Genomic DNA, 14,237 nt, shown 5'->3' on the forward strand with positions numbered 1-14,237 from the left:
TGGTCCTTTAAAAAGGGACTGATTTGCTGGCTGGGACACCAAGTTTGAATTACGCGTTTATAATGTGACGTTGGTTGACGGGTGGAAAACTTGTGAATGCTGCTTCCATTAGCTGTTCACCGAACACAATTGCAGACGTGATGAAGGGCGCATTTATTCGTCCTTTGCAAAAGTAGGGAAAGATAGACACCATAGCAAGCAAGTACTGTACAAACGTTTGGCAATGTGACAATTCTACTCACATTCACTTTTGCACTCGTTTGACTGCCAGGCACAATAGAAGGCATACCGCACTTTTGAATTGTTACACATCCAGCAACCTCGCCTAGGACTTAAACAACATAAAATATCGGCAAATAGTACAATGTTATTGTCAATTTAGTTGCATTCCTTAATTTTGCCTCAAAACGTTCGTATTTTCTAAGTTGGGCGTAGAAACCATTAAAACATCACCTTTCGTTGCAGGGTTACTTTACGGAATAACGCAAAACGTAATCACTGGAGAAAATTGCGTCATAGGCATATCTACTTGATGCACGTGCAATTCAAGTATCGCCAGAAGCAGTAATTGAAGCATTCAACCAGCATTGCCACAAGAATCTGCAATGTGTTTTTATCATGCACAATTGCACATTCTGCGTACATCGGCTGATGTTATGCCAGCACCTGATCCGTTGCATGTGGCACTGAAATTGTCTTTGCTCCGCAACCTGGGCAGTTTACTCGATAAGCTTGAGAACCTTCCCAATGGCAATTGTGTGGCCTTCGTCACGCAAGGTAAAGCGGCCCATTTGTGGGAAGTCTTTGAAGCTCTCAATGCAGACAGGGCCGTGCGTTTGCATACGAGCAACCACAGTTTGATCCTGCCAAAAAGACTTGTTTAAGTTCAAAGAAAAAACAAAATTGTAATGACTTTTTCTAACAGCATAGTACAGTGGTTCCCAACCTTTTTGACCTTGCGGCACCCTATCAAAGAAATAAATAGTTTGCGGCACCCTGGCAAAACTGGGTCAATTTTATGAGATTTCAGTATTTCAAATAACTGTATGAAATAACACAGAATGAGTTGTACAGTATAGCGTGCGTAAATAAATGTATTTATTCAAAAGTTAGTGTGAAATTTGGGCTTGACTTCTTGCACAAATTCCCTTAATATCTCGAGGAACATTCGACAAAGCCACCCACATTTCTACCTCGACTATAAGCAGTCGTTCTCGTTTTTAGTTTTAATGTTCGTTTGTACGGAAAATCCACTAATTTGGAGACCCAATTGTAATCGCAAAGCAATTCACAAAATATATTCATAAGTATAAAGAACAAATTAATTATGAATTAGCCTTTTCTCGATTAGCTATGTAGGCTATAGTGTTTGTATGCGCAGGTATGGTATTCCCCATGCAAAAGTTTCTATTTTATAATGGTTCGCAAACAATCGTGCAATTTTATAATCGTGCTAGGTCACACAATCCTATAATCCATCACTGCAATTTGACTTTGTGCGCCGTGAAACGCAAAATAAAATCAGGAAACCTGGCAATAATGATGCGTTTCAAGCGTTTTTATGGAAAGAACAGCAACGAGTCAAAATCTCTTTCACGCTGTTTTTCCTGGGCGAGAAAACAAAGGCCTACCGTGGATTAGAGTTAAAATAAATAAATAAATTCCACACTTAACGGGTTAAAGTTAAAATATCTCGCGGCACCCTTGAGCATTGCAATTGGCACCCCAGGGTGCCGCGGCACCCTGGTTGGGAACCACTGGCATAGTATATTGTGCTTCTTCGAACAGTGCACGAAAGTAGTGCCAAAACACAAGACACATTAATTGATAGAATCTTTATCCTCGGACTGGGAAAGCTTCTTGCAGAGCTTAATCCTGGCAGTTTCGCATACTTGTAGAGGCTTTGAATCACTGACGCAGGCCCGAAACCTAACATTGCCAATACTCCGAAGTTTAAGCTTGGTGCATGGCGCTTGGTGCAATGAACTCTAAACACATGGTTTTACTCGACACAGCTAGTTAATAGTTATGCAATGCAAGATTTCATACATGGAACGAGCAACTTTCACATCACTGCGTTATACAATAGTTCTGATATTTTAAATAAGTCGCTCGAAATTATGCGATGAACTTAGCTTTGAATGAACCTTTTTACCGTAGAATCAACATATGATTTGAAAACAAAACATTAAACATATCCACAGATGATGAAACAAATCTAAGAAACAGACAGTGATTGATTTAGTGATAAAATCAACAGTGAAGTTTATAGGATTTAACTTCTTACAGCGGTCACTGTTGAAACTCAAAGTACAAACGCGTCGGTATGCCCATGAAACGGGGGATTGATCCGAATGAAAAGATAAGTGATGCAGGGTATGGAAATTTCATGCCGCAGTACAACCTACTAGAGGCCAGAGGGCGAATAGTTATTTAGTTCCACAGCGACCTGGTTCGTTCGAAGCGATAAAATACTCAATACACACTTACACAGCAGGGTGTTTTCACAATTTCACCATTTTTCAGAAAGCTCGGGGTCTGATGTAGGATTTTTGGGTAAAAAATCAAACTTTTGTTCATTATGACGTCATGAAGATGCGGGGCCACGGCCCTTAGAGTTCAAATCCTTAATTCTAACGTATTTCGAAAAAGCGCTTTTTTTCTGCTGCCGATACGTCTTTTAACTGTTGAGGTGGCATAGGAAACCGTCTCTTCTGCACATTTTGTGAAGTATGATAATTAAGTAGATTTCGAAACACATGAATATTGGGTATTTAAAACTTTTAAGATGAGCTAACATTTTGGGTGTCGAGTTTTTACCCAAAACTCCACCACATCAAACTCCAGCCTTTTTGAAAACAAAAAAATGGTGAAAATATGAAACACCTCAATACACAATGCTAGACAACCTCACAAGTACATTCAGTTGATATGTACCTGTTTCACAAAGCGAGTCTTCTTCTTTTCTCCTGTTTTCCTATCGAGCAAGAATAACAACTTCATGATGACAACTTCTTCAGCGCATCTGCAAGATTTCATTTCAATCCTCATTAATCAAGTTTGCCTTTTCCTGCCTTTTTGTATTGATTGAACGCAAAATGCGTTGATTTAATGTAACAATAGACTGATTTATGGTCGGGTAGAGCATGAAAAAGTATACCTATAACCTATCCAATTGACAACTAGAAACTGTTCACATTTTCATGCTATTGAGATGATATGACTTCACAGCTTGCGGTGAAACTCAGAGCAAACCAACCGTTTTTACATTGATTCAACGTTTGCTCAATGTAAAAACGGTTGATTTGCTGTCTGAGATCGAAGAATTGTTAAAAGCTCGAAGAATTCATGGAATGGCTGAGACTTGGAACGGATGAAGTCAAAGAAAATTCACATAAACTCGTAGTCAATAACAACGATAGTCGATTGGCAAAGTGAAAATTTGCACCTACGTGTGAATGTGAAGGATTGCACTATAGCCAGCACAAATGATGGACTTGTACTCGACGATCGCTATCTGGGCGTCAAAGACAGTTCCAGTGGAACATAAGTTATCCGGGGAGCACAGAACAAATCCCTGGAAATGAAAGAGAATTTCGTCAGCATGCCAGCAATCCTTGGTACAACATCAGGAACATTGCACAACGGGTCGCCCAACTCCGCTTTTCTGGTCACATTAAAAGGGTCAACAGCCATTTTTTTGTGTCCTGCTACAAGCTTGCTTTCAACGAAAAATCCCTAAATTTCTTAAAAACAACTTTAACTTCGGTGTGGCGGATAAGCTAAAAGCGAATGTAGTTTCGTATCCCCATGATCTAAACCTCTAGTAACATATTTAGCTTCCAACCATACGATGCTGGTTCAACACCCACCCAAGCTACTTTCGACACAATGGCACGGATCTGGCTCTTGCATGGTCAAAACTACATTTTCAATAGAGATTCGGTTACTGCAGTAATGTAGTTCTAGTTTAGTTTCAATTTTTCTAAACTGGCATAAAAAACAGTAATAACATCAGTAAATTTTAAAATGCATTTATACACGCCTTTGATATTTCATCTTCTTCCACGGAATCAACCTTAACTTTTACGTTTTCACCAGCAATTGCCTGATCAGTGTCTTCATCATCAGAGAGGATACCCAAAACTGAAAAGTATTTCATTAAGATTTGAAACATTCCTTGAAAATAGTATAATGCTATCTTTATGCCAGTATGATTTATCAGCCGTTTCAGCTAAAAACAAGCTCACCATAAAGTATATGTACCACGGTATTATTGAAAAGGAGATTTTACCTTTCACTTTTCTCTTGTTTGGTTGCATAATTAGCTGTTGACCTTTTGTTATTGTGCCTGATTCAATTTTTCCCAGCACAATAACACCCATGTCTTTGCATTTGTCAACGATGGGAAGTCGTACCGGTCCCGAGCCTGTGCGGGAAACAGTTGGAAGGTTGTCAAGGTAAGAAATCAAAGGAGGGCCAGTGTACCAGGGGTGGTCAGAGATAGATGATTCTTTGAGGTTGGCCCCTGTCATGCCTGAACAAGGCATGAAATATATGTCTTTTTTAGGATTAAATCCAACCTTTTTCAAAAAAGGGGTGAGTTTATCTTTGCATTCATTGTAGCGTTCTTCATTCCACTTAACAGTTGAGTCATCCATTTTGTTGATCAAGACAATGAGATGTTGCACTCCAGCGGTTTTTGCCAACATGGCGTGTTCTCTCGTTTGCCCACCCCGTTCGAAGCCAGTTTCAAATTCACCTCGGCGAGCAGAAATAACGAGCACAGCAATGTCGGCTTGGGAAGCGCCGCCAATCATGTTTGGAACAAAACTTCTATGACCTGGAGCATCAAGTATAGTAAAATGCTTGGTTTCCGTCTCAAAGTATGCTCTGCCTACTTCTACTGTCTTTCCTTTATCTCTTTCTTCCTGGTTGGTGTCCAAGGCCCACGACAGGTACCAGGTCTCTCTGTTCTTTTCCTTTGCTTCACGTTCGTACTTCTCCAACGTGCGTTTGTCAACCATACCAGTAAGATACATTATCTGTCCTCCAATTGTAGATTTTCCAGCATCAACATGGCCAATAAATACAACGTTCAAGTGATCTTCTTTCTTCATAGACTTACTAGAAGTTTGAGGTGGAGGAGTTGATCTTGCTTCTTTTTTCAGACTTTTTGATGAAGATACTCGTGGTATTGACAATTGCTCTTGCATCTGTGCTTCCGGTCTTTCTGTTTTGGTATTCACATCTTCAGTAGACTCTGGTTGCCTCTCTTCAACTTCATCAACAGATTTCTGCTCTGGGGTGGAAACTGCAACCGACTGTAATTCTGGTTCTGATGTCTCTCTGGCATGTGTGGATGGTGCATCGCCTTGAGAATTTGTTAACTCTTCTGCAGGACTCTGTTGAGAAGAAGTCTTGAATCCGGGATAAAAGGACGGTGCGTTTACGTTAGGAACAAATGGTTTTGCGCCAATATTTAGTGATGAAAATGCAGGTGTGGTGTTCTGAACATCATTTTTTTCTTCCGAGGGATCATCCCAGGAATCAGGTATCTCTTGGCCATTCATTTCTACTTTGTAAAAACTAGTCACCCATGATCAATTATTAACATTTACTAAAACAACTCATGTTCAACTAGTAAAAAAACCTATTAAAAAGCATTATTGCATCTAACAGGAAATGTGATATGTCATATTATTACCCAATGGCAACAACTTAAAACGTAAAAAAAACAAAGAATGTGCCAAAGCTGTCCACCAAAGAAATTATTTTAACTGTACACAAAAATCTCAGTTACCATGTGATTGTCAAACCAATAATGCGTGACACACAAAACCAATTGAAACAACAACGGATCAAACATGTCAAAAAAATTTATTGTTCAAAAATGAAAATACGCAGCCTGGCAAAAAAGCCTTTCTTCGTCAGCAATGCGCAATAATTCCATTTCGCATATGAATTTGCCACAGGGCTTCAAAAGTAGATTTTCGTGTGTTTCAAATGAATGCAATTGCCTACAAATAAGTCAACAGACACTGCCAAACGGAAAGAAAAGACATCTTTTCTGCTAAAAAGTTATGGAAATTATGAAAACGATCACATTGAAACTGAGCATAAATAATGAAAGCAGTCAACTCCATTTAATCTGTCCACAGTTGATCAAATCAACCGCAAATGTGGATCGCTTTTCAGAATGCAAATAACTTTCCTGTATAGTTTTCCCAGCACTTATTTTGGACAACCATCATAATTAATTCGACTACCTTCGAACCCCAGCTGAATTAATGCAAAAACGATCAATTTTAATGAGTGAGACATTGTAGAACATCATGATTAATGTTTTCGTACGATTTTTTGTGGCGTCAGTTCTCATTGCATTGTGAAAATTGAGCAAAGTTATATAAAAACTAATGCTTGTCATCTGATGTCATCTACCAGAATTAAAGTAACTGGGATGCAGTATAAAACACTGTACCATCCAGTAAAATAAATACTTAGCGTCCAAAAAGCAAGATTGAATATACATACAACCAAATCAAAAAATGGACTTTAAAAATATTGGAGCAAATTTTTTTTTTGCTAGTTTGATACTATTTTTTACATAGTTTGATAGCCAAAGTGTCATATGACACTTTGGCTATCAAACTCAACAATTGAAACACATGCAGTATTTGCAGTGAATAAATACTGTAGAAACTTTTGGCTTTAAGACCAGACGTTTGATCGGACCAATTTAGCATGGACCATTGGACCTGATGTGGCCAAATTAAATGAATTGACTGTATGCATCTTGTACTTCACAAAAAGCAATCGTTGCTCTATGGAACACAACAATAACCAATTAGTCACACACTGGCATGGAAATACAATTGCCTTTGTAGGCCAGGTTCTTCTCATTACGTAAATAACATATGCATATAAGTCACACGGTGTGGTAATAATTTAGCGAATTGCGTATGGCAATGTACAATTTTCAGAAAAACTGAAACAAGTCAAAAACTTAAAAGCTCGAAAAGCTATTCAATCTAATGTATCATTATAATTATATTGAAATGCCGCCACATAGCACTGTCACATGGTGGCCATAAATTTGGCATTTCTAAGACATTAACTGTTTAAGTAAAGATTTAAATTTATGACAACATTGTTGTGCACTGTGCAGTCATTATAATTCATCATTAGCAAGGTTCACATTTTACAATTTCAACCCAATATAACTATTCACACATACAAACAAAATTGGTTAAAAACTTATCATACAGTTCAAATTTAAAAATTATTATACCACGTATAAAACTACCATCCCATACCTCTAGCATGTGAATACAACAGTATAACACCTCAGCAAAATAGCCATGCAATTAACCAATCTTATCTGTATAACAAACTGCAGTTGTCTGAAAACATAAATTTTGCTTGCATTAATGAAAGCAATCTACATAAATAACCCAAATGATCATAAACACGCGTAAATCCTTAAAAAAAACACTGAGAAAGTTTTCTGTATAGGGCAATTACACCGTAAATGAATTTTGATGTCTTGACGTATCATGCTAGACAGTTTTTCACAAACTTAAAGCAAGGAAAAAGCATGTATGATATGTAACAATTGTAACATGTAAAGATGGACCTGGTTCCACGCTAGATACCGTACCAAGCATCAGGGTAGATGAGATAATACGGTTCATTATATTATACTAGGTTTTCGGCAATATTGAAAGTAAGGTGGCCAGTTCATTTCTCTCGGTCGCCTTTCCGTCAAAAACTACATCCACTCAATTTATCACAGCTTGAGTAGAGGTGAGCAGTGTTAACAACCAGCTTAAGCCAGGAGTTACGACATTAGTTATTAGTCAATCAGTATCTACTGCCACATGGTTGGAATGCAAGGGCACTATTCACTCTTTCATCTCACCACTTGTATAAATGACAACAAAAAACAGCAATTATCAAATATATACAGTACCAATGACGTTTTACTTGATTATCATATAGACAATAAGTGTCAGATAAAATGAATACCGTAACAGAAGTGTGTCAAAGATTTCTATGTAAAAGCTATGCCTGCAAGAAGATTGAATAGTTTCACTGACCATATCATTGCTTTGTATAGAAGAGAAGTAGGTTGTTTTTGCCGAAAAGGAGCTTGCCAAATGAAAGAATAATGCATGACTAGTATTAACTATCTATGACATATATACGTAATACTTCTTACGTTATTCCATAGATTATGAATTAAATTTTGCCAAGGACAAGCGGTACATTTGTTAACAATACGACGTAGAAAAAACAAGGAACGTAGAGATGCCTTTAGCACAGCATCACAAATAACATTAACCAAACAAACAATCGGCACATCTGCAGCAATGCAGCACACGTTCGTGAGTAGACATTTTTCATTTACACTTTCAATACAGTACACATTGACGAACTGTGTAAACAACTAAACATGCAATAAATATGTGACATGCCAAACTGCATGACAATCAATCCTGTGCCAGGTTTTACATGTCTATTGCCTAGTGAATGAAAAGTCATTAGTCACTAACCAGAAAATATTGTTATTGTAACTATCATTATGCAAGTATAGCATATACTTCAACTAAGTTGGCTACTGCGCCATTACAATAATGTGTGGCTTTACATGCCTCCAAAACCACTCGTAGCAAAATGCAGAAACTTTATTGCTAAAATTGTCAGTTATGAGTATAATTATTCAGCACAAATTTAACAATATATATACATACCCAAATAGAATCAGATAGCAAACTTGTTGAAAGTTATTGGAAAACACAGTAAGAATGCGATGAAACTACTGTGTTCTTTCTCAAGTTGCCCGAATAGGATGCACTCGAAAAAGTTGTGTAGAAAAAACGATACTGTAGTTTAAAACACAACCAGCTTGAGCATAATGTTCATGACAGCAAGAAATGCATACAGACAGGATTGTGATGTCAAAACTTTAATTTTGAGATAATTTTAATAAAGCAATCCATTTACATTTTGGATTGGTAAAGTTTTAATGAAGTTCTGTAGTAACAAAACCAGTAACTACTGTGGTTAGTGTACATTCTTAGTTTTGTTTGTCGTATCCAGGCTTACACAGTACACACGGTGGTTGAAGATTTAGATTAAGCGAACGGGATGGCAAGGAAGCCAATCTTCGTGTCCACCTTCAGGCATGTCTTTAGGTGTCCTGTCAAAGACACAGCCGCATGCTCTTGAGCGGTGTCGAACCGGCGACCTTTCGACTGCCGTTCCAGGGCTCTCACCACTCGGCTATGCAGCTATACACTCTTAGTCAAGTGTACTGATGATCATACTCCAAAAAATAAACTCACAGAGCGCAGTTATTGTATGTACGGTATGGTAAAAATCACGTCATTAAGAAATTTGTAAAGGGCATCTAGGATTGCTTGCATTAACCCATAAACACTTCTGATACAGCCATCACATCGCACAGAAATGAAGCAGCAGCATGTTGAAGTAGAAGGATATTCTCATAACTAACTGACCTTACATTGTACATAAATTGCTACACGTTGAAACTTTTGATAAAAATCATAAAAACTTTTTGCCTTTGAGCAAAAAAGATTAACATATCCAAAAATATCATTTGAGAGTTGAAGTTATTGATAGTATAATACATTAGCATGGTACTGCTTTATCGTATTAAAAATTTTGAGCAACACAGGTACGGTAATGTTATCCCAAATTTCTATCTATATATAGTATTTCATTTCTTTTTTATCCATTTGTAATACTACGTTTCTTATGAGAATATACACTGCAACTTTTTGTGACTACTCAGAAAAGCATGTGAATATGTACTAGCAAGTTGTACATACATATGCAGTTTTCAAATCATAGTTCATCATTTACAGTTGTCAGTAAAATTTAGCTAGAAGAATGAAAAGCATCATCAACATGTATTACTTGATTGCTAGATGACTAAAACTCGTCGCATACCTGCACACACAAGCTTGTTTTTTAAGCAATATAGTTTTGTATGTTCAAAAGCGAGACACATTTTAATAATCATTAAAAAACTCATCATCTTCATTATATTCCAAACTTTGAAAATCTATTTTGTAACGCAGCATTCCACCAATACCACCAAAACCCTTCACAAATTGGGACCCTTCTTGTGATCTGTCAGTAACAATTTCAAGTGTAGCTCCAAAGTTTTTGTAGTTGTTAGCAAACCACTCCAACAACGGACAGCTTTCGGTCATTTCCATCTCAACTTGAGTATCTTTATCAGTAAAGTGGGTCTTGTCCTTTTCCTGATCTGGTCGCAGAAATAGGATTTTCTCCTCATCTGTACTGTGATTTTTCAGCACATACCGCATTGTATCTAAATTTTCCCATACAATCAACGTTTCTACAGCCCCCATTTCAAGTCCTTTGAGAGTATCATCCACACCAAAGCAAAACTTGCCAGTATCTTGGGATATTTCATCAAAGTATTTTCCAATTAATTTTTTTTCTTGAATGAACTTTACGTTTGACAAAACCTCAGTTGAAAGTTCAATTGCTTGGTTAAATCCATTTTCCCCACCATAAGAAACGTCAACTAATTTGATAATTTTTGCCTGCAACCTTTGATCAAACATATCGGATTGGCTAAGTTCTGTCTTGAAGTCAGCAGACCCAGCTAAAATCAGTCCTGTGACATTCGCTTTATCATTTGTAATAAAAAGAGTAACTGCAGTTTCCGCAACTTTTCGCACATAGTTGTGTCGTTTTTCCATTCTTAAACGAGCAAATCGAAGAGCAGATTGTCCTCCTCTTCCATGCTTCTTTGGTAAATCAACTGTAAACTTATGAAGTACATCTCTTGTATTTCCTTGTAAAGTGCCAAACAAGGCCCCATTACCATCCATGATAATAAAACCAAATTTATTGTCATCTGACAACAATGCTGTCAAAGCTTCTGTGTGAAACTTGTTATCGCATAGATACAAGGAAGTATTAATAGGTTTGAATGGCTCAAAATCTATATTCACTTTTTTCTCTTTTCCTTCATCTGTCACAATAGTGCCGCAATATACAACAAGTCCATTGGTGGGGACCTTATTGTACAGTTTCAAACGTTGCTGCACTGAAGTAATTGCTCCAAGAACAGATAGCCTATTGACACGACTTTTAATATTGGAAGCTGTTCCATATTCATCTGCCAGCATTTTAGCAACACGTGATACCTGATCTTTAGGAGGAATGATTAGTGAAATCATGCTGGTACCATTGCCACGGGCAGCTTCAAGACTTTTAATCAGTTTCTTGATTTTCCAAATTTCAACATTTCTGTCAGCTGCTGTTTCTAGTTCTGCCATTTGCAAATTCAGCTATGTTTTCACTTAAAAGCAATGAATCAACAAAGGCACTGATAAACAAAGACCTACAAAATGCATTGCATTATAATTAATCAAAATTTGTTTTTTGCAATTCATGTCATAAATTTATTATAGATTTACAATCTATGCTTAATTGCTTAGTTTTAACCTATTCCAACTACATTAATCTTATATTTGAGTTTTTTTGAAGGTCTCTCAACTTTTAGGTGTACATATCATGTTTTTGAAGAGACTAAAATCAAACAAAAAATAAATCTTCAGCGATACTGGTGGATGAAAATAATTTTGGAATGTCATATGATTTATTTAAAGTTTAGGTGACTGAAGGCATGTATGATTGTATCATATGCTGCTCTAAACAATTGGCCGACCCTACAGTAGGGATGGGCAAAATAGAATACCGAATATAGAATAACCGGTTGTGAAGCCTAACCGGTTTCAAAATGCATATGAAATCGGATAATTGAAACCGCTTTAACGATCGACTCCGTACGGCTCCGCCTGGTCGCAACGAATTTGCTGCAGCGAAAGTAAAATTGTTTATCGATTTAGTGCAATCCGGCATAGGAAAAACATACGAGTTTCGTTGTTTGCATTAAAGAGATCTTTCTTGTCAAGCGCAATATTTTGGTGTAACTGCCACATCTGCTTCTTCAGAGAGATGTTTTTCAAGTGCAGGTGTAACTGCCACTAGTGTTGGGCGATATTGAAAAAAACAAAACGATACAATATTTGAAAAATACTCGATATTTTGATGCTTTTCGATATTTTTGTTCTAATTAGGAAAAGAGTTTCTCAGTCTTTGAAATTAGCGCCGGCAATAAAAATGCCGAGGCCACACGAGCGCTTGTAAGGTTAGGGTTAGACATTCCTCCCAGTCGTAATGCCACAGCCATAGATTTGTTCCTTAGTCAACACCCTGATGGAGCTCTGCGAAAGAGGCATGTGGATGGGTATCAAAGCACGAAAGCCGCAAAACGTGGTTGCTGCATTGCGAAGACAGTGTAGATTTACAGCCAAGCGATGTGCCTCTTGAGGTGTCTGATTCCAGTGATGACGCGACAACCTCATCCTCCGATACAGCATCTGGTGATTTCGATTCTGACAGCTAGTTCTTTATTAAATAGACTTTGTGTTGCTCGCAGTATCCCAATTGTGCCGAAACTATGCTAGTGCATGCGTAAATCGAGTGAGCTTTTAATTTGTTACCGGTACTTGGTTGAGCAATTAACGTTATTTTATAATAATTCAACGTCGCTAGATGTCGAATTAATGTAAAACAAACATAAATTTCTTTTTGGGCATTGTTGTTACACAATATAACCCGCCGGGAAAATTAAATTGATTTGTGCCGACTCGAACGTTGAATCAACCCAAAATTAACTTACTTTTCCTCCCCGTGAGTTATTTAACGTGGATTACCATAAACAGCGTGCGTATCGCGTTGTTCGCATCACTACTTTTGGCATTATTACATCACAACAAATCAAACAATGCGGTCGTGATGGACTACTCTAGTATATTTTTCGCTTTTCGTTTTACATGCTTTGGTACAATTTTTTTCGTAATAAACGTTCAAAGCAATTGCCGAGGCAATTTCAACTTTTGCCGTTTAGCCTCGGCAACGTTTTGGTAAGGGTTTGCAGTTACGAGTTAGGGCTGTGATAGTTAAAACATCGAACAAAATTGAAATAAATATCGATATTGAAAAGATATCGTATTGTATCAAAAATTTTAATTCAAAATATCGCTCAACACTACATGCCACCAAGATGAGATCCCGTTTGACAGGTGAACATTTAAAAAGCCTAAATTTGTTACACTGCAATAAGCAATTTTGTGATGTTCATTGTTTTTGTAAAATCATTAAAATGTGTTGATGGTAAAAACGGTCAATTATTCTAGAATAGATAATATCTATAATATCAAACTCCTTACCCATGAAAATGGGGGGGTGCATGCAAGTTCCATAACAATATGATGAGTAGTTTTCAAGATAATTTAACTTTTCTTTTTACCACTAGGGGCAGTATTGTGCAAAAAATGAGTGACAAAACTTGAATATTTTAGGATATACTTATCTCATTTCTCCAATTTTTTTTTTAAACAATTCAGAACATCATAGAGCATTTTTTAAATGTACCCCCAATATTGCAAAACTTATACACTGCCCTCTAGTGGCAAAATACATGAAAAATTTCAAAAAGTGGGCCTCAAAATAGCCTCGGCGGTGGAGGTAAACGTCGATGAAAATTTATGAAACTTCATATTTGTGATCTACTGAGCTAAACACAGTACCACGAAAAAGGTAAGCAAAATCCGAGAGGGTCGGGGCGCCTGCAACACCCTAATAGATATCTGTATTCTATATTCGGTTTCAGTATTCTAAAATATTCTAGAATAGCTAATTATTCTATTTTGCCCATCCCTACCCTACAGTCATGGGCGCCAATCGCTCTCTAAAATTGGCAGGGTTGATCTCTAAGTGGTCAAAACTGGTTTTGACCACTAAGCGGTTTAAACCTGGTTTTAACCGGTGAAAACTAAGTTTAAACCGATCAAAACCCAGAAAATTTTTTTTTTTTGTGAATGGTCGGCTGTCTGGTCTATTTAGGAAACATAAAAGCAGTTGTGAGTTGTGACCATTTTGATATGCAGGCCTCGAAATAGCTGGCGGCCATGGCCGCCTGAACTTTCATTAATGGCCGCCAATACCGACCTGTCAGGCAACCACAGATGGCTGCCTGTAAAATTTGTACAAAAGATTACATTTATCTTGGATTTGTCTCTTGTTTCAGCGCCGCCAAAAACAAGACATCAAACAGCGTTAAGACTACTACCTTAGTTACATGTCGTGCTACGTCTTATGTGCTA

The 14,237-nt window shown here is 37.3% G+C and overlaps 2 protein-coding genes across 2 annotated transcripts; both read right to left on the reverse strand.

Moving 5' to 3' along the window:
• Positions 1-136: 136 nt before the first annotated feature.
• On the reverse strand, positions 137-6,580 carry LOC145779965 (eukaryotic peptide chain release factor GTP-binding subunit ERF3A-like). Its single transcript, XM_082591660.1, has 5 exons — positions 4,295-6,580; positions 4,046-4,146; positions 3,453-3,577; positions 2,938-3,025; positions 137-863 (listed from the first exon to the last, which is right to left on the reverse strand). Exons 1-5 carry the CDS (start codon positions 5,571-5,573, stop codon positions 720-722), a joined length of 1,737 nt encoding a protein of 578 aa, XP_082447786.1. The 5' UTR covers positions 5,574-6,580; the 3' UTR covers positions 137-719.
• LOC145779966 (eukaryotic peptide chain release factor subunit 1) lies at positions 5,675-11,398 on the reverse strand. The gene has a single exon (XM_082591661.1). The coding sequence runs from the start codon at positions 11,340-11,342 to the stop codon at positions 10,038-10,040; it is 1,305 nt and encodes a 434-aa protein (XP_082447787.1). The 5' UTR covers positions 11,343-11,398; the 3' UTR covers positions 5,675-10,037.
• Between the last annotated feature and the right edge of the window lie 2,839 nt (positions 11,399-14,237).

The sequence above is a fragment of the Aplidium turbinatum genome, chromosome 11, assembly GCF_918807975.1.
Source record: "Aplidium turbinatum chromosome 11, kaAplTurb1.1, whole genome shotgun sequence".
Taxonomy (NCBI): Eukaryota; Metazoa; Chordata; class Ascidiacea; order Aplousobranchia; family Polyclinidae; genus Aplidium; species Aplidium turbinatum.

Bases quoted from the DNA above. Each gene is read 5' to 3' on its own strand.
- LOC145779965 (XM_082591660.1), bottom strand. From the start codon at position 5,573: ATGAATGGCCAAGAGATACCTGATTCCTGGGATGATCCCTCGGAAGAA. The intron at 3,026-3,452 runs GTAGGTGCAAAT...GAAATCTTGCAG, and splicing joins GCAATCCTTCACATTCACAC to ATGCGCTGAAGAAGTTGTCA. The intron at 864-2,937 runs GTACATATCAAC...TCTTTTTGGCAG, and splicing joins AGACTCGCTTTGTGAAACAG to GATCAAACTGTGGTTGCTCG.
- LOC145779966 (XM_082591661.1), bottom strand. From the start codon at position 11,342: ATGGCAGAACTAGAAACAGCAGCTGACAGAAATGTTGAAATTTGGAAA.